Source organism: Palaemon carinicauda, chromosome 5, assembly GCF_036898095.1.
Source record: "Palaemon carinicauda isolate YSFRI2023 chromosome 5, ASM3689809v2, whole genome shotgun sequence".
Taxonomy (NCBI): Eukaryota; Metazoa; Arthropoda; class Malacostraca; order Decapoda; family Palaemonidae; genus Palaemon; species Palaemon carinicauda.
Genome location: NC_090729.1, coordinates 172,947,466 through 172,968,744, shown reverse-complemented (window position 1 = coordinate 172,968,744; position 21,279 = coordinate 172,947,466). Strand labels below are relative to the sequence as shown.

The 21,279-nt window shown below is 38.4% G+C and overlaps 1 protein-coding gene across 4 annotated transcripts in view; it reads left to right on the top strand.

Moving 5' to 3' along the window:
- LOC137641618 (uncharacterized) overlaps positions 1 to 21,279 on the top strand; it is a 115,430-nt gene that overhangs the window by 60,061 nt on the left and 34,090 nt on the right. The window contains exons 7-10 of one of the 4 annotated variants that reach the window (XM_068374351.1): positions 4,163 to 4,356; positions 6,592 to 6,670; positions 9,629 to 9,821; positions 12,473 to 12,662. In XM_068374351.1, the coding sequence (XP_068230452.1) occupies positions 4,163 to 4,356; positions 6,592 to 6,670; positions 9,629 to 9,666 (311 nt within the window). In that variant the 3' untranslated portion in view covers positions 9,667 to 9,821; positions 12,473 to 12,662. The remainder of the gene's footprint in view (positions 1 to 4,162; positions 4,357 to 6,591; positions 6,671 to 9,628; positions 9,822 to 12,472; positions 12,663 to 21,279) is intronic. The other 3 variants (XR_011044561.1, XM_068374352.1, XR_011044560.1) reach the window with 3 other exon arrangements.

Here is a 21,279-nt window from a genome sequence, read left to right as displayed (position 1 = left end):
ATATCCCTTTATCATTCATCCATTTGTGACTGCACCACTTATCCTCATCCACCTCTCCAGTTGTGCCTCTTGGCAGGATAGTTAAGTCATATTTAAACTTTTTTTGTATATACCCTCCTCGTGTATAAATAAGAGAAATATCCATTAGTATTTGTAACTAATCACCGCAGTTTTTTCACAAGTGTTAATTTACGTACATGAGTTGCATAAGGATTTTTACTGTACAGTTTATGTACACTATGGTACATGTGGCATACATTTCACATTAAGTTAATGCTACCACTAGTCTTTAAGGATTGCATCACATTTTAGTGTGCAGAACTTTGTAAATGGTCAGTGGTGGTGTTTGAAATAGAAATGTTTAAATATTCTAATGTAATTTGATAAAGATTAGGGAACTTGATAAAGATTATGGGACAATATTGAGAAACATTGGAAAGTTGTATACCTTTATGTATATTTTTTTAATTGTCACATTATTACTGTAGTTGTGGTGAAGCCAGCCCATCTCCCACACGGGTCAGGAAGCATCTTTAGTCTGTGGCAATGTTTAGGTGTGGGTCTGAAATGAATGGTAGGATGACTGGCTCTTCTCCCCTCTATGGACAAGCTGTTGAAACTTTACTTGATGAATGTGACTGGATGCTCCGTTCTTTTTAATTCTAAAAGTATCGTACATCAGATAATTGTTTAACCAATTTCCCCTTCTGGGAACAGTTTCTTTAGTTAATCATGAACAGTTTTATCTTGTACAGGCTGTGCCTTATCAGTCCTGTCATCCCCAAACTAGACAGATAAGAGATTGTTGGATACATCTCCTTTACTCCCATATGGGAGAAGACAGACTGACATTTCCAGATAAGTATAAGAACAACCAGTTGGGTTCTACGGGGAATCACGACTCGCCAAGCATAGTCTCTCTCTCTATTTAACCCTGGATAGGTACGCTCCTCGGACACCCCTTTAAGGGTATACTCGGACGCGAACGACCCCGACGCCAAAAAAAATTCTTGAAAAATCAGTTTTTGCAGTAACCTCCTTTTTTCTTTTGCCAAAAAAAACTTCAATGAATGCTTAAAACAACTGTAAAGATAAATACTACTCATCTGCAGAAAAACTATTTATTATAAATATTTTTAAAAATTAAGTAGAAAAAAAAAGACCTGACATAAAAATTCATAAAAAAAAAGTTTATACATATATACACAAATCCTTTTAGGAATTGATTCTTGAATGTTTAGGACACATCTTGATGTATTTTGGATGAAGTCAGACCCATGGAGGTGAAGATCTGAAATGAGAAAAAAAGGGAAACTTTTTTTGGCCAAAAAAATTTGTCCAAATTTCATGAATTTTTTTGGGTACCCAAATGAAATAGGAAGTGGCTAATTTTTTTAGGGAATAAACATATGTTATCCTAAAATAGAAATATGTAAAAAAATCTTCATTATTTTGTAAATTACATTTATATCAGGGGCCATATCTAAAGGTAATTTTTTGAGTACTTAGAAATTTCGTAAAAAAATACATATATTTAATATATAATATGATATTTATGCAGGTAAAAATATACCAAAATATCACAAATTCTATAGGGAACAAGAATATATATAGATAGGGCAGCTTACGCTTCGGATATGTCCACAAAATGGCCGCCAACCACACTGACTCAGACTCCCTAATCTGCCACTTGAAATGTAGGAAGGGTATGTCAATTTCAAGGTGTTATTTACTAATCTAATTATTATTGGATATGCATAAAAATTGTATGGTGGGTTGCTGGATAATTGTCGATTATTTTACGACTATAAAATTAAAATTCTGACCCAAAAAAATTTTTTTGAAGGGAAATAAAATCGAAAAAAAAATGTAAAACAATATTTTAGCTAAAAAAATTTGATGATATTCAATCAAAAAAAAAGTAAACAAAATTTTCCGACAAATAAACATCTAGAGGAATCATTACTCTGTGATAGTTCCTTAGTACGTAGTAATTTTGAAAGAATTGGGAAAAAACGAAAAAATGGCAATCACAGGAAAATCGAACACATACCTATATATACGCCATATCTGGCTAAAAAAAAGATAGGCATGGGTAGCCAGATCATCTAGAAACACTTTCCAACACTAAAAATATAAGTTTTGCGACACTACTTGCCAATTCCTTACGGTAACATGACTAAGCAAAAAAATGCAAAACAAATAAAAAGGGGCACTCGCGGAAAAATGGCTAACATTCTAATATACGGCATTTCAGAAAAAAAAAATTCAGCCACGTGCTAGGCAAACCATCAAGGCACATTTTCCGACAAATAAACATCTAAATGAATAATTACTCTGTGATAGTTCTTTAGTACGTAGTAATTTTGAAAGGAATGGGAAAAAACGAAAAAATGGCAATCACAGGAAAATCGAACACATACCTATATATACGCCATATCTGGCTAAAAAAAGAAGATAGGCATGGGTAGCCAGATCATCTAGAAACACTTTCCAACACTATAAAATTATAAGTTTTGCGACACTACTTGCCAATTCCTTACGGTAACATGACTAAGCAAAAAAATGCAAAACAAATAAAAAGGGGCACTCGTGGAAAAATGGCCATTCTAATATACGGCATTTCAGAAAAAAAAAATTTCAGCCACGTGCTAGGCAAACCATCAAGGCATATTTTCCGACAAATAAACATATAAATGAAATATTACTCTGTGATAGTTCCTTAGTACGTAGTAATTTTGAAAGAAATGGGAAAAACGAAAAAATGGCAATCACAGGAAAATCGAACACATACTTATATATACGCCATATCTGGCTAAAAAAAATAGGCATGGGTAGCCAGATCATCTAGAAACACTTTCCAACACTATAAAAATATAAGTTTTGTGACACTACTTGCCAATTCCTTACGGTAACATGACTAAGCAAAAAAATGCAAAACAAATAAAAAGGGGCACTCGCGGAAAAATGCCCAACATTCTAATATACGGCATCTCAGATAAAAAAAAAAGACATGCACGTGTTAGCCCAACCATCAAGGCACACTTTCTAACACATAAACATGAAAAAAAAATCAATATACGGCAATTCCTTACTACGTAGTAATTTTTACAAATATTGAAAAAAAAACAGAAATTGGTAACCGCAGTTAAATACCCAATATACCAATAACTACGTCGTATCTGGCAAAAACAAAGTCATGCATGGGTAGCCAGATCATCTAGACACACTTTCCAACACTAAACAAGCAAAAGTTTTACGACACTATTTGGCAATATCTTACGGAAAAATGACTTGGCAAAAAAATGAAAAAAAATGAAAAAGGGGCACTCGCGGTAAAATGGTCCTCGTGGTGATGAACGACATTTTAACTAAAAAAAAAAACATGCAAATGGTAGCCAAACAATCCACCAAGACTTTCCACAACTGATAACCTATACAAGTTGCACCATTCTACGACAATTTCATAATACGTAATAACTTTGATAATTATGCAAACTACCTTAGAAGGGTAAACTCGGACGCGAACGACCCCGACGCGTCTCAGAAATCGGGGAAGGAGTACAGCTACAGCAATGCACATCTGGACACTACTAGAGCGTGTAGGGGAGACACCTCCTGCAGGTCGATCACCCACAAATTCAGTCACAGGGGTGAGTCACGTGAGAAAAACCTGTTTTTTTTTTATGCTCGGGGTCGCAAACGACCCATCGTACCTATCCAGGGTTAAAGGGCAAAGGTTTATATATGCATAGAAATTTTTTTTTAAAGTAAATTTTATTATGCAAGTTGAACTTCGTTCCTCTACCGCTGCGGTCATTCCTGATCCAGAAGGTCAAAGCGACTTCTTACAGGTAGCAGGATGCGGCTTCTTGCCCTCCCGCACCACATGTCATTAACTATTTTGGGAAGCAATTCAGCAGCTGTTCCAGCTCGCACTGAAATCATCTCCCGCTGTAAAGTACTGAGTTTTATATAGTTAGGAAAAATAAAAATTTCTTTGAAATTCTGTTAATGGAGTGTATGAGGAAATGGAAGCTTAAGGCTTTAATCTCAACATTTTATCTTGAAAAAAAAATCAGTTGGTACAAGTCAAGCCAGATTTATTATTTAATTGTCAAATTCTAGAAGTGTAAATGAACAGCTGTTTTTTTTCTTCCAGATGTAAGAATGACCGATCCAGTGAATACGTACTATTTAAAATACAGGCCACTATACGCTAGAGCATTTTGGTTTCTTTCCTTGAATTACAAAACTAAAACTAGGAACCCTGGTCAATTTGAAGATAGCCGGAAAAACTTGAACATTCATGGTGAAGGAGAAAGCTCTTTCAAACACAATGTTGATTACTTGAAGGTGAGAAATTAAGGGTTGTTCTGTAACTATGAAGTGTTTGAGAAATTAATTTTTAGGCTATAAGCCTAAATTAAAGGTGTTATTTAAACATACTACTGTAGTGTAGATTTTATCTAATTCTGATAATGGTCAAAATTTAAGTAAAAGCGAGTTGTACGTACATGATCTATTTAGAAATTTTACACACTAGGTGTTAGAAGAAACATTTACTTTTCATTCCCAGAAGTGATTTAAAATAATGGCCCATAAACTAGTTTACAAAGATGTTATTGGAAAATGTGAGGGGTTTAATTATCTTGGTAAAACTGTTTGGCTGAATACTTTAAATGCTGGTCATGAATGGCAGAGGCAAGGGGCAGTGACAGTGCCCTATGGACTAACCATATGTACATATGATCAGCACCTAAACCCTTCCTCCATTAACCTAGGACCAGGGGAGATGAGGCAATGGATGCTGATGATTCAGCAGGTTAACACACAAGCTCTCCAAAACCCATATTCTTATCTCACAAGGATGGTGAGGTTGCAGACACTTGAAACTATCAAGCTTGAGGTTGTCACACCTGAGTCTTGACAGAATGCCAGTCAGGGATTGTTTCCATTAGGCTACTACATAGTTCATGCTGTATGTTACTTCTTAGTTCCATTCTTCTAATTTTGTAGAAGTATCTCCCTCATCCTCCCTAATGGGGGGGGGGGGGGGGCGTGATTGTGGAATTTATACCAACATTGAGAATCTCAAACCAAAAATATTGTTCTGGACTGGTTTCCCTTCATTGGAAAGGGATTCTTCAGCTAGCCATGTACTCTACACTTCCATTTTGTACAGACTCTGTTCTACAATTCTTCTCGCTCCCACACAAGACAGATAAGAGGTTGTTGGAATCCTCTCCTTGACTCCTGTATGGGACCAGGCAGACTGATAATTTTAGGGAAGAATGAGAACCTACCAGTTAGGTTGTAAGAGAAGAATAATTTATCAGTTTGGTTGTAGGGGAACAAGAACCACCTACCAGATCGGTTGTAGGGGAACAAGAACCACCTACCAGATCGGTTGTAGGGGAACAAGAACCACCTACCAGATCGGTTGTAGGGGAACAAGAACCACCTACCAGATCGGTTGTAGGGGAACAAGAACCCCCTACCAGATCGGTTGTAGGGGAACAAGAACCCCCTACCAGATCGGTTGTAGGGGAACAAGAACCCCCTACCAGATCGGTTGTAGGGGAACAAGAACCACCACCTACCAGATCGGTTGTAGGGGAACAAGAACCACCACCTACCAGATCGGTTGTAGGGGAACAAGAACCACCACCTACCAGATCGGTTGTAGGGGAACAAGAACCACCACCTACCAGATCGGTTGTAGGGGAACAAGAACCACCACCTACCAGATCGGTTGTAGGGGAACAAGAACCACCACCTACCAGATCGGTTGTAGGGGAACAAGAACCACCACCTACCAGATCGGTTGTAGGGGAACAAGAACCACCACCTACCAGATCGGTTGTAGGGGAACAAGAACCACCACCTACCAGATCGGTTGTAGGGGAACAAGAACCACCACCTACCAGATCGGTTGTAGGGGAACAAGAACCACCACCTACTACTTTGGTTGTAGGGGAACAAGAACCACCACCTACCACTTTGGTTGTAGGGGAACAAGAACCACCACCTACCACTTTGGTTGTAGGGGAACCAGAACCACCACCTACCACTTTGGTTGTAGGGGAACCAGAACCACCACCTACCACTTTGGTTGTAGGGGAACCAGAACCACCACCTACCACTTTGGTTGTAGCGGAACCAGAATCACCACCTACCACTTTGGTTGTAGGGGAACGAGAACCACCACCCACCTACCAGTTCGGTTGTACTTCGAGAAGTTTAAATGGCATTTTTCATTGGAAAATTTTAGAATTACTGTACCAGGGAGTCTGGCTGTGCAAACCATGAGAGTGATTGTTTTCTCAGTGGAGCTTCTCAAAGGTGATTTACAATCCAGACCAAGTTTGGAATATGAAAGAAACTGGTAAGTTCATGAACATGAATGTGAAATTCTAGTTTGCTTTTTTATTAAAATGTTAAACTGCACACACGCTTCACGTAACGTAAATGTAATTATTGTGTACACGTAAAAATTTCGGTTGAATTTGAATGGTGGTTTTAATTTGAGTTTTTATTAATTTCAGTAATATATAGTGTAAAAGTAAATTTTTTTTTATTGCTTGACAGGTTTATTTTGTAGGACTCCTGCAGACATGCATTTCCCAGGAAGAATATCTTGTTCCAGATTTCAAGGCACAAAGGACAGGTAGGCTAGCTGTGTAAATATTTTTTGTTTTCTCTAGTTTAAATACATGTAGATTTTTTTTATTTTTTTGTCATTTAGAAAGATATGTACATTTGCTATAACTTCTCTTATGAAATATTTCATGCTGTTTAAAACTCATTCTAATAATTGTGATTTTTTCTGTAACCCAGGTGTACATTGATTTTGTCCTTAAATACGGGGGCCATAATATTTGACCTGCTTTATTTGCATGTCAGTAAAGCCCTGTGCACTCCCAACACCACAACATGAACCTGCTGCCTGTCTACTTGATGCACAAGATTACGGAGTGGATGACGAACAAACTCGTCCTGAACTTATTTCATTACTACTAATAGCTGGACGTTGAGTGCTACCTTGCAGAATGAAGGGTTGGAGTTTGCAGTCCTGCTGACCCTTGATAATGTTCTAGGACATACATCCTCTGTTGAGTGTTCTTCTTTCCTCCCAACATTAATGCACTCATCCAGCAGATGGACCAGAGCGTCGTAAACTTCAAGGCCCATTACAGCAGAAGTGATGGAATGATGAAAAGTAGTGATTGGTAAAAATCCTACTGTGGATTTTATCCAATTTTTAAAAGCATTTCATGATTGCAGACTGTTGTTGAGGAATATTCAATGTTAAAGCATAGACAATGATTTTTTAAAATGTCTCTGGCTAGGGTATACGTATGAAGGACTTTTCCGGCTTAGTCCTGATGAAGCTTTTCAGCAGACAATCGAGATCATAAGTTTAGCAGGGAAAGTGTCAGCTGAATGCTTCAAGGAAGTGGCTGAGAACGACTTACTGAAGATACGTGATGGGCATGACGAGTAGCTGATCAAGGAAGACAAGCCCGAAATAGTCCGTTCAGCAAGTGAGGAAAACTAGGAGGACAATGCGGACAAGTCTGACAGAGAATGAGGTTATCACACTTGAAAAATTGGCAGATATGTTGGGGATGGTAGAAGATTTTTAAGGAAAGGTCTACAGCATGGACCCTTCAGTGGTGCGTGGCCTCAAGTTTGTGCCTATCATGGATGATAGTTTTTCAGTGTGCAAGAACATCATAGATGAAATGAAAGTGGCAAACTAGCTCCCCCATCATGATGTACTCAACATGTTATGTGGAACAGCCACAACTTCCTCCGATAGATTTTCCTTCATGTGAAACACGACAGATTTTCCTTAATGTGAAACAAGACAGATTTTCCTTAATGTGAAAGAAGACAGATTTTCCTTAATGTGAAACACGACAGATTTTCCTTAATGCGAAACACCACCACCACCAACACCAGTGGAACTCTCACTAGTGTGATGATGCTGTAGGCAATCTTTTCCTAGCACCAGAAAGACCATATATTTTTCAGTAAATTTTTATAGCTTTTAAACATGAGAACAAAATTAAACATTGTATAGTATATATATTTAGTTAATACTTTACATAAGAAAAGATTTAAAACGTGTACGGTATAGTACCTTAACCCCTATTTCAATTATTTTGTACAGCACTAATGAGACTTTCACATATGCATAGTTATTCCGTACAATTACGTCCCTTTAGCATTCATCCATACGTGACAGCACCACTTATCCAACCCACCAGTTGGGCCTCTTTGCAGGATCAGGTCATATTTAAACTTTTTTGTATGTACCTTCCTCGTGTATAGATAAGAGAGAAATATCCATTACTATTTGTAACTAATCACAGCTTTTTTTATCACAGGTGTTAATTTACGTACGTGTGTTGCATAAGGATTTTTATTGTACAGTTCATGTGCACTATGGTACGTTTAGTGTACACTTCACATTAAGTTAATGCTACCACTAGTCCTTAAGGATTGCATCATGCATCACATTTTAGCGTGCAGAACTTTGTAAACGGTTAGTGGTGGTGTTTGAAATAGAAATTTTTAAATATTCTAATGTAACTTGATAAAGATTAGGGAACTTGATAAAGTTTAGGGGACAATATTGAGAAATATTGGAAAATTGTATACCTTTATACAGGATATATATTTTGTAATTGTCAAGTTATTACTGTAGTTGTGAAGCCAGCCCATCTCCCACACGGGACAGGAAGCATCTTTAGTCTGTGGCAATGTTTAGGTGTAAGTCTGAAATGAATGGTAAGATGACTGGCTCTTCTCCCCTCTATGGACAAAGCGGTTGAAGTTTTACATGATGGATGTGACTTGATGCGCCATTCTTTTTAATTTTAAAGAAGTGTCTTTCTCATCCTCCCTAACGAGGGTTTGGATGGTGTGATTTATGTCAACCCATCAAGTATCATACACCAGATAATTGTTTGACCGATTTCCCCTTCTGGGAACGGTTTCTTTAATCATGAACAGTTTATCTTGTACAGGCTGTGCCTTATCAGTCCTCTCATCCCCATGCTAGACAGGAAAGAGGTGGTTGGATACATCTCCTTTACTCCCATATGGGAGAAGACAGACTGACATTTCCAGGCAAACAGTTCAGTTCTACGGGGACTCCCCCCTCGCCAAGTATAGTCTCTCCCTATTTAAAGGGCAAAGGTTTATATATGCATAGAAAAATTTTTTATAATTTTGATTATACAAGTTGAACTTCGTTCCTCTACCGTTGCAGTCATTCCTCATCCAGAAGGTCAAAGCGACTCTTCTTACAATTAGCAGGATGCGGCTTCTCGCCCTTCTGCACCACATGTCATTAACTATTTTGGGAAGCAATTCAGCAGCTGTTCCATCTTGCACTGAAATCTTCTTCCGGTATAAAGTACTGAGTTTTATATAGTTGGGAAAAATACATATTTGTTTGAAATAATGTTATTGGAGTGTGAGGAAATGAAAGTTTAAGGCTTTAATTTCAAAATGTTATCTTTAAAAAAAAATCATTAGGTATAAGACAAGCCAGATATATTATTTTATCTTCAAATTCCAAACATGTAAATGAACAGCTGTTTTTTTCTTCCAGATGCAAGAATGACTGATCCAGTGGATACTTACTATTAAGAATACAGGCCACTATATGTTGAAGCATTTTGGTATCATTCCTTGAATTACAAAACTGATGCTAGGAACCCTGGTCAATTTGAAGATTATTGGAAAAATGTGAACATTCATGGTGAAGGAGAAAGCTCTTTCAAACACGTTGAGATTACCTGAAGGTGAGAAATTAAGGGTTGTTCTGTAACTATGAAGTATTTTGGAATTCAGTTTTTAGGCTAAGAGCCTAAATTAAATGTGCTGTTTAAACATACTTCTGTTGTGTAAATTTTATCTAAATTTGATAAAGTACAGAATTTAGGTAAAAGCAAGTTGAACGTACATGATCTATTTAGAAATCTTGCACACTAGGTGTCAAAAGAAACATTTACTTTTCATTCCATGAAGTGATTTAAAATAATGGCCCATAAACTAGTTTACAAAGATGTTATTGGAAAATGTGAGGGGTTTAATTATCTTGGTAAAACTGTTTGGCTGAATACTTTAAATGCTGGTCATGAATGGCAGAGGCAAGGGGCAGTGACAGTGCCCTCTGGACTAACCATATATACATATGATCAGCACCTAAACCCTTCCTCCATTAACTTAGGACCAGGGGAAATGTGGCAATGGATGCTGACGAATCAGCAGGTAGACATATAAGCTCTCCAAACCCTATATTCTTTTCTTACAAGGATGGTGAGGTTGCAGACACTTAAAACTATCAAGCTTGAGGTTGTCAAACCTGAGTCTGGCAGAATGCCAGTCAGGGATTGTTTCCTTTAGGCTATTACATACTAAATGCTGTAAGTTAATTCCCGAGTTCCATTCTTCTAATTTTGTAGAAGTATCTCCCTCATCCTCCCTAATGTGGGGGGGGGGGTGGATTGTGGAATTTATACCAACACTGAGGATCACTAACCAAATATATGGTTCTGGACTGGTTTCCCTTCATTGGAAAGGGATTCTTCAGCTAACCATGTACTCTACACTTCCATTTTGTACAGACTCTGTTCTACAATTCTTCTCATTCCCACACAAGACAGATAAGAGGTTGTTGGAATCCTCTCTTTGACTCCTGTATGGGACCAGGCAGACTGATAATTTTAGGGAAGAATGAGAACTACTAGTTTGGTTGTAGGGGAAGAACCACCCACCAGATCTGTTGTAGGGGAACAAGAACTACCTACCAGATCGGTTGTAGGGGAACAAGAACCACCTACCAGGTCGGTTGTAGGGGAACAAGAACCACCTACCAGGTCGGTTGTAGGGGAACAAGAACCACCTACCAGTTCGGTTGTAGGGGAACAAGAACCACCTACCAGTTCAGTTGTAGGGGAACAAGAACCACCTACCAGTTCAGTTGTAGGGGAACAAGAACCACCTACCAGTTCAGTTGTAGGGGAACAAGAACCACCATATACCACTTGGGTTGTACGGGAATAAGAACCACCACCTACCACTTCGGTTGTAGGAGAACAAGAACCACCACCTACCACTTTGGTTGTAAGGGAACAAGAACCACCACCTACCACTTTGGTTGTAGGGAAAAAAACCACCTACCAGTTCAGTTGTAGGGGAACAAGAACCACCACATACCACTTGGGTTGTAGGGGAACAAGAACCACCACCCTACCACTTGGGTTGTAGGGGAACAAGAACCACTACCCTACCACTTCGGTTGTAGGGGAACAAGAACCACCACCCTGCCACTTCGGTTGTAGGGGAACAAGAACCACCACCCTGCCACTTCGGTTGTAGGGAAACAAGAACCACCACCCTACCACTTCGGTTTTAGGTGGAACAAGAATCACCACCCACCAGTTTGGTTGGTTGTAGGGCAAGAACCACCACCCACCAGTTTGGTTGGTTGTAGGGCAAGAACCACCACCCACCAGTTTGGTTGGATGTAGGGCAAGAACCACCACCCACCAGTTTGGTTGGTTGTAGGGCAAGAACCACCACCCACCAGTTTGGTTGGTTGTAGGGCAAGAACCACCACCCACCAGTTTGGTTGGTTGTAGGGCAAGAACCACCACCCACCAGTTTGGTTGGTTGTAGGTCAAGAACCACCACCCACCAGTTTGTTTGGTTGAAGGGCAAGAACCACCACCCACCAGTTTGGTTGGTTGTAGGGCAAGAACCACCACCCACCAGTTTGGTTGGTTGTAGGGCAAGAACCACCACCCACCAGTTTGGTTGGTTGTAGGGCAAGAACCACCACCCACCAGTTTGGTTGGTTGTAGGGCAAGAACCACCACCCACCAGTTTGGTTGGTTGTAGGGCAAGAACCACCACCCACCAGTTTGGTTGGTTGTAGGGCAAGAACCACCACCCACCAGTTAGGTTCTAGGTGTAGAATAAGATTCTACAAGTTCGCTTCTATGGGGACTCCTGTCCCACCAAGCATTGAGGCTCTTAATTTAAAGGACAAAGGTTTGTATATATATGGCAATAAATGAATTTTAAAGTTATTTTTATTTCTATAAGTTAAACTTTCCAAAACCACTGCTCTGTCGAGAGCCAAAAGGTCAGTGAGACACTTCTTACAGATGACGGGGTTGGGCTTCTCACCCGCATTAACTATCTGATAGGAATTCAACAGCTGTTCTTGCTTGTGCTAAAATCATCTCCCAATGAAAGGATTCTGGTTTGTATACTTAGGAAAAATACAAATTTCTTTGAATTTTTATATAGAAGTATATGAGGAGATACTTGTCAGTAGGTTTAATCTGAAATTTTAACAAACATCACTTGGTGTAAGACAAGCCAGTTTTATTATTTCATCTTTCAACCCTAAAAATATAATTAGTACCTGATTGTGTTTTTCCAGATGCAAGAATGACTGATCCCATGTATACTATTTAGAATGAAGGCTGCTGTAAACTACAGTGTTTTGGTATCTTTCACTGAAGAATAACAAAACTTTGAGACTAGGAAATCTGGTCTATTCGAAGACTACTGGAAAATTTAACATTCATGTCGAGATAGTTTTTTTATAACAATATTGAGATTACCTGAAGGTGAGAAATTAATGGTTGTTTTCTAACTACAAAGAATCATAAAAATGAATTTTAAGGTACGAGGTTCTATTTAAACTTAATATTGTAGGGTAGGCTTTATCTGAATATCATGTGCAGATTTAATATGGATTTGTGCAGAAATATTAGGTGATAGCGATTCACCAGCGAATTGAACTTAATTGGTCAATTTACTCATTTTACACAATAGGCATATGAAGAAAATTTTACATATAAGCAGACCTTTTAGATTTTTTTTATTTTTTTTTTTTTTTTTTTTTTTTTTTTTTTTTTTTGAATAGTGGCACACAAACTGGTTAAAAATATTTTTGGAATATCTGTGAGGATTCATTATCATGGTAAAGCTGTTTTCCAGAATAATTTCATGGCAACTCATGAATGACAGGCAAGGAACAGTGACCGTCCTAGTTAGCAGTACGATGCCCTAGAGACAGACTGTGTATATTCATATGATCATTGCCCACACCCCTTCCCTATCCAAGCTAGGACCATGGAGAGCCATGACTGTTGATGACTCAGCAGGTAGGCTTATAGGCTCCCCCAAACCCCACATTCTTTGCTCACAAGGATGGTGAGGAGGCAGACAATGAAAAGGGTCTTGAACCCGAGTCTGGCAGAACGCCATGCAGGGGTATTAAAATTAGGATTACATCCCATGCAAAAATATATTCTAAAATGTTAAAGGTCGGTCAACATGCAAAAAAGAACCAAAATATATATGGAAGAAAATTAGCTTACAAGAAAGATTAAATATTGATGCGATAAGATTAATGTACATGCAAAGGAAGTAAATATAATTTGATTGCAGAAGTTAAATAAAATTTATCGTAAAATGCAGCATATTAGCTTACCATGCAAAGTCAGATTTGGAAGGATTTATGGTGGTTTGAGTATATTAAAATCTTTACAAACTAATTTTGCTAAGTTTTGATTGTAAAATTTTGTATTTTGAGATAAAACTGCATAGCTTTGTTGTGGTACTTCAGTAATGCCCATATCGAGTAATTATAAACTTAGATGAAATATTTTGAATAAAAACTTCTCCCCCTTGTTCCCTAACGAGGGGGTGGATGGTGGAATATATGCCAACCCATTAAGCATCATACACCAGATATATTGTTCAGGTCTGATTTTCCCTTTCTGGGGAAGGGTTCCTTCAGTTAACCATGTACAATTACTTTTGTACAGGCCCTCGTACCTTGTAGGTCTTTTCATCCCAACGTGAGACACAGGAGGTTGCTGGAGTCCTCTCCTCCACTCCTGTATGGGACCAGATCACGAGGCAGACTAACATTTCCAGGGAAGAATAAGAACAAACCTTCCAAGCATTGAGTATCCCTATTTGAAGGATAAAGGTTTATATGCGTATAGACGCAAATAAATTTTTAAAGTAATTTTTATTTCTGTAAGTTTAATTTTACTCGGCCACTTTTCTGTCCTGAAGTTGCTCTTACAGATAACTGGGTGGTGCTTCTCGCCCTCGTCCACCACCTGTCATTAACTATCTCTGTAAGCAATTTAATGGCCTTTTCAGCTCGCTTTGAAATCTTTTCCTTTTAGACAATGGTTTGTATAGCTAGGAAAACAAATTTCTCTGAAATTTTAATATTGCAATGTATAGGAAAATATCTGTTTTGATACTGTTTTTAGAAAGATTTATTAATGTTTTCTCATTTATTTCCTTATTTCCTCTCCTCACTGGGCTATTTTTCTAAGTTACAGCCCTTGGGCTTATAGCATCTTGCTTTTCCAACTAGGGTTATAGCATGGCTAGTGATAATAATATTAGCCTGCTATGCAAATTTTAAGATTAAAAAGGATCTAGGGTTTGATTTTGGTACAGTATACCTCACCATAAATCCTTAATTGATTCCAGGAGAGGCAACTCAAGTCGAAAAACCACTCGAGTCAGATTTACTGGTCATAAAGCTCGACCCAAAATAACCAGTCCCAGATCTGTATATCATTTATAAATCCATTTTTAATAATATACATGTATGGTTATTAATAAAAATCTATTAAGCATATACAGTGATACCTCTGGATACGAAAGTTTCTGCTTACGAAAAATTCAGGATGCGAAAAGTGATTCGAAGATTTTTATGCCCCAGGATACGGATAAAATTTCAGGATACGAAAACCTTACGAGATCCCAACTCTTCGCCGAGAGTAATTTTAAAAAGCGCGCGCCGCCTGACTTTGAACTTGGGTAGACTCACTTACAGCCTCCCGCTCACCCATTGGTTATCTCCCTACTCAGACGCTAGCTAACGCCATAAGATCCTGCTTTCCTATTGGTCGGCAACTATCCCAGCTTGCCTACGCACGGGCGTTCATCTCTCTCTCTCTCTTTTCGTTCCGACCGCGGTATCGTTAACAGACATTGTGTGCTTTCGCTTGTTTGACTTAGTGTTAATATACAGTACATTCGTACGCCACGTGTTATCGTTAATAAACATTCGTTACTGTGCACTGTACTGTATTAGTGTTTACTATACATAGACTGTATATAACGTTACGTAGTGTATCATATTACGTTTGCCTAACGCATTTTAGAAATGTTGAAAAGTAGGCAGAAAAAAGCTTCAATGGATAGTTTATTAAAGAGGCCAGCGGTATTAGTAGGCCAAGACGAAGGTGAAAGTGAAGAAAAGAAACAGAAAAGAGGTAGGGATGAAGAATTAGAAGGTGAAAGTAAAGAAAAGAAACAGAAAAAAGAAAGTGATGAAGAAGTAGAAGAGATTTAGAAAATAAGAAAAACGTAAAGTTATAAAAAAGCAAAAAAAAAAAAAATCAATTTTAAGTTTTATGTTACCGTTAAGTGTTAAAGTAATTTTTTCTTTCATTTTATAGTTTTCCATACGTAATGCTAAGTGTTAATTATTTCTTCCATTTTTTTATTTCGTAAAGTTTAAGTGTTAATGTGTTAAGTGTGTAAATTACTGTACGTAGTCTGTCACTTGTTACGTAGTGTATTATATTACGTTTGCCTAATGCATTTTAGAAATGTTTTGAAAAGTAGGCAGAAACAAGCTTCAATGGATAGTTTCTTATTAAAGAGGCCAGCGGTATTAGTAGGCCAAGACAAAGGTGAAAGTGAAGAAAAGAAACAGAAAAGAGGAAGGGATGAAGAATTAGAAGGTGAAAGTAAAGAAAAGAAACAGAAAAAAGAAAGTGATGAAGAAGTAGAAGAGATTTAGAAAATAAGAAAAACGTAAAGTTATAAAAAAGCAAAAAAAAAAAAATTCAATTTTAAGTTTTATGTTACCGTTAAGTGTTAAAGTAATTTTTTCTTTAATTTTATAATTTTCCATACGTAATGTTAAGTGTTAATTATTTCTTCCATTTTTTTATTTCGTAAAGTTTAAGTGTTAATGTGTTAAGTGTGTAAATTACTGTACGTAGTCTGTCACTTGTTACGTTTTCTGCCTTATGCCATCCTCCTCTGCCGCGACTTCGCTATCGGACATCGTCTCGATCAAAAGGTAAGTTTCAACTTTTTTGTTACACTAATTAACTGTAACCTTTTTTTCAGAGTGTACAGGTATCAATCATTAATTTAGGTGTACGTACAGGTAACGATACACCTTCACTGATCTAAATGCTTTACGTACATACAGTACCATAACTTTTATACAGTAGTAAAGAAAACGGACCGTTTTCTTTGGGCTTGGGGGGGATAACTTGGCTATAACTATATTATTGAATAATCTCAGTGGTTTCTGGAATGGATTAGGCTGTTTTTAACGGTTGTGTTAATTATTGAATGATAGAAATGGCTACATTGCATGTTTATTACTACAGTTTAGCGTGTTTATGAAAGAAAGGGTGACTTTTTATAAGGCTTGGAACGGATTAGGCTATTTACATGTAAAACACGACTCAGGATACGAAAATATCAGGATACGAAACCGCATCCTGAACGGATTAATTTCGTATCCTGAGGCATCACTGTAAATGCTAATTTTTTATGTGTAAAAAAAGTCATTAAATTTGCGAATAAATGCAAGTGCATACTTGTAAATATGAAAGTTGACAAATGGCATGTTTCAAAGTACATCTAGCACCCTTTATTTAGGTATGTGATTTCATATTTGGGTGTGTGGTTTACTCTTTAACACTATAAAATGAGATGATTTTGTAGGTAAATAAGGTAAAGATTGGGAGCCAAATAATCAACAAGGCTCTGTTAATTATGAAAATGCAGTACTCTTGATCTGTTGTGACCTCGAGATCAGCTGACGACAAAGCCAAAATAAAAGCACTGTAATTGCTGTTGTTTTAATACTTTAAATTAATAATACAAAAAGTATAAATTTGATACTGTTCAGATAACACAAACCAAGATTATTTTAGAAATCTTTCAGTACGTGGTGTTAGCTAACGCTAGAGATCAGCCAGTGATCATAGATTTAGGCATAATATAAGTTTTTTGTTTAAAATATTGAACTAACACTTTCAGGAGACATTTTATTATATCTGTTCTATTTATGTACAGTATTGGAGGGGATTCAGCGTATGAAACTTCATTGTTGTGGATAACGGGGGAGGTTGGGCTGTGGCACCCTAGCAGCATCAGCCAAACTCTGCTGAATCCCTTGTCAGGCTGGGAGGAGCGGAGAAAGGAAAGGTCTCCTTTTGTTCCTTTGTTTGATGTCTTCTACCCCTCCAAAATAGGGGGAAGTGCCTTGGTAAATGGGGTGTTTTTTGTGACCTCAATAGTGAAAGAACATGCATTCATTTAACAAATAAATAGCCGCTTTAAATGAAATGCACGTAAACTATAAGCTATAACAAATTTGTGCTGATATAATTTTCATTGAATTTGTTTTGAAGGAGTATAAATTATATCAACGATATTTAGTTATTCTTATTATGTGCGCTGGTATACTTAGCTGATCACAACCAAAAATATCAGTAATTGCCTTTTGTTAAAATGCCCCTGATATTGAAAAAATAGAATGCAAAAAAGCTGTAATGAAGCACAATGAACTTCTTCAAAATCATGATTTTTAGAATGTGATGTATGGCTAAATGAAATTGGATTTAAATTTTGTGGGATTCCCAAGTTGTGCTGATGACCACCAAACGGTAGGGAACACTATCATTAAGCTCTTAAAGACTGTAAAATAAGATTACATATAATAATGTAAGTAATCGTCCAATTACCAACTAGCCAAATGACATAGGGAACGTAAGGCTAAATAATTATGACGACAAGGAACCAACTGAGTGTCGAATCGCAAAAGGCATCAAACCTTACATGTCTAAGCATATCTAAACATTAAAGGAACGGTAACTACAATAACAGTTAAACCATAGGAATTAAACATGGCAAATATCATAGGGCTAACGAACTACCCAGGAGAGTGGGGACGTGGTGTGAGTGGCGGGTAGGAGGGAGAAGAGAAGAGATGGAAGAAAGGAAGAAGAGGAGATTAATGGGGAGGGAGAAGAGAAGAGATGGAAGAAAGGAAGAAGAGGAGATTAATGGGGAGGGATAAGGCTCCCCGCTGCCATCGTCGGGTATTTAAGGGCCTGTAAGATCTTTAGATAGTGGCGTTTGACAACCATAGGGGATTTCCAACCCGTATATTTTTTAAAATCATCAAAGTCCCTGTTCTGGAAGTCATTGTTGGAGGTATCTACTGTCCGTATATCATGAGCCTGGGGAAATGATTCCGGATTAGTATGTTTAATGAAGTAGAGGATTTGTTGCCTAATACCGTGAATGGAAATAGTACCTCCTTGTTCCCTGATAACCAAGGGGCCAGACGAGCGGGTGGCAGTTCTAGCTAAAAAGGCCTTGAGAGTAGAGACTGTACACTGAGAAAAGAGCCTGGGGAAGAAGAATAATCTTCCGAGGGGAGCACCTATTTTGCGGATCCTCATTTTTTAGCTAGGAAAGCTTTGTCTGGAAAAGGAGTACTTCGGCTGAAGGGAGGAAATCTATGTTTTCCGGGTTTTGTGAGAGAGCTGCTAGTTCTGATGTTCCATCACCTGAGGCCATAGCCGTTAGAAATAAAGTCTTCCTAAGAAGAGTGATATAAGAGCAGGATTCTTTGTCCGTGTCCGTCGCAAGTTGAGAACACCGTTCAGAGACCGAGTCCTTTTGTGGCCGAACCGAAGGTCGAAGCCTAGCACATGTTTTTGGAATTGATGAGAAATAGGAATCAGCTAGGTTAATGTTGAACCCAACAAGGAAGATCTTCTTCAAAGCTGACTTGATGGTGGTTAAAATGCTAACTGTTAGGCCTTTGTCAAATAGGAACCTCAAGAAAGAGATGGCTAAATTCGGGGACATACGAGTATGGTCTGAACTCTTAGGGAATCTGCTAGTTGTTAACGGCCGAATCATATTGGCGAATTGTCGAGTCCCTTTTGTCTGATTCGATGAAGAGATCGTTTTCCGGTCCAATGTTCGCGTCTCTACGAGCTGCCAACTTCCTGTAGTCCACAGAGTTTTGGCTATCCTTGAGTAATCTGACACAGTGAGTTTGGATTACTCGAGTCAGTTTGAGGAACGGGATCCGGATGAGACGGAGTTTCAACTCGAGGAGGAGAGGAAACCAACTGTTCTTGGCCAGTGAGGTGGTACTAAAGCCACTGCGCCCCGGAAGGAGCGTAGTTTGTGTAAAAGTTTCTTTAGAAGATTCACTGGGGGAAATGGGGAAATCTTCTTCTAATGGTTCCAATCCCGGGGTAATGCGTCCATGGCATAAGCCCGAGGGTCCAGGGTTGGGGTCACATAACATGGAAGTTTGTGATTCATCTGAGTTGCGAATAGATCTACCTGGAGGCCCGGAACCAGCCTGAGTATCCACCGGAATGAAATTGTCTAGAGACCATTCTGACTCCAGTGGATTCGTCCTGGATAGTGAGTCCGCTCTCACATTCTGGCCTCCCGCTAGGTGAGTTGCTGACAGGAACCAGTTCTTTATTGTTGCCCAGGCGAAGATAGTGACCAGGATCTGATTCAGGTTGGGTGACTTGGATCCTACCCTGTTGACGTAGTGTACTACGTCTGTGCTGTCTGACACTACTCTGATGTGGGTCGACCTTGGAGGAGTCTCTCTCTTCAGGGTCTGGTTCTGATCGTCTGATTGATCAAAATGTTAACTCCGGTTCTGATCGTCTGATTGATCTCTTTTTGTACCGGAGAACCAGTGACAAAGGTCCGTCATCATGAAATCGTGATCCTCAGCGGTACGATAACATTCCCCAATACTGAATGTCTGTGTTATCTCCAGTGAAGCCGGAGATTCGATGAAAAAAGGGACCGTAATAATGTAATGTGATCAATCATGACAAAGGTTCGTGTGCAAAAGGCCTCAGCCGGAGTCTGAGTGCCGGATTTGACCGTTGCACTCCAAATATCTGACTAGTTCACACCTAATGAGTATCCATTATAGCGGAGTATAACTCAAGGCGGAGCTAAGGGTGTTGGCATAAGGCGACCCCAAATAATGACTCGTACACTAACGTAACCTATTAATAGTGCTAGCTCTATTAACAGTAACCACAACAATAAAACGTGAATATCATTAAACGTAATATCATTAAACGTATCAACATCAACTCGGAGAATAAGAGGAGGCAAGAATAACTCTTTATCGTATAAAAACGGTAAACGGGAAATCTACCTCTTACTCGAGCTTAATAAAGAAAACGAGAGAAGGGGTAACTCATATCTGTAGAAACAGAAAGCGAGCACACACTGCTCACGCTCTCAAGGTTACATAATAACAACTAACATCACACAATAAAATAAGAAAAATAATAAATTTGATTGCTTTTTCTTAGTAAAGTAACCAAGAACGAAGAATAACGACAACGTAACAAATAAACATAGTCTAAATCGAGCACCTTCCTGAGGTGTGATCATGAATAAAACACAGATTAAATCGCTATTCTTCGTAGGTCTAAATTGGACTTGCTAGCAAATAAATACCATAGTAAAAATCAATAATAAATAATGATAATAAAATTGGTCAAAAAACGTATGTGATATAATCTAGATGACAGAGTACCAGATGGGCAAAATTAACTTGAAAATCTACTGAAGCGAACAACACCCAAAATGGCTGCCGATACCGAGGCCGGCCAACCGCTTCCAAAACTAAAATCCACAATACTGGAAAAGGAACAAATGCCCGGTACTGAAATAAACTGTCAAAACAAACTATGGTACTTAACATTGGTAAAGGTGAAGTAGCAACGTCAGTCATGTTGAATTAACGACAATCACTTCCGAAAATCACTATACAAAAACTTATCAACTATGCGGGCAAGTCCAAAACAGAACGATGACCTAGAAGGCGTTCGTGTGGGTGACGTGGCGTGGCCCAAGTGTGGTTTCTGGGGTCTTTGTTATGGCCCTTCCCTTTGATGGAGGAGTTATCTAAATGGAAGACAGCCTGTGAATAGTGGTTTTCACACGCCCCTGATGTATACACGACACTCACGAAGTACTCGCGTGAGGGTAGTAACCTCTGCATTCCATGCTTTTAATTTTCTCTGGTATATTTGGAAGATTTATATCAGAAAAAATACAAAGAAGGACTTTTCACCGGCCATCACAGGTCTCTCCCCAGAAATA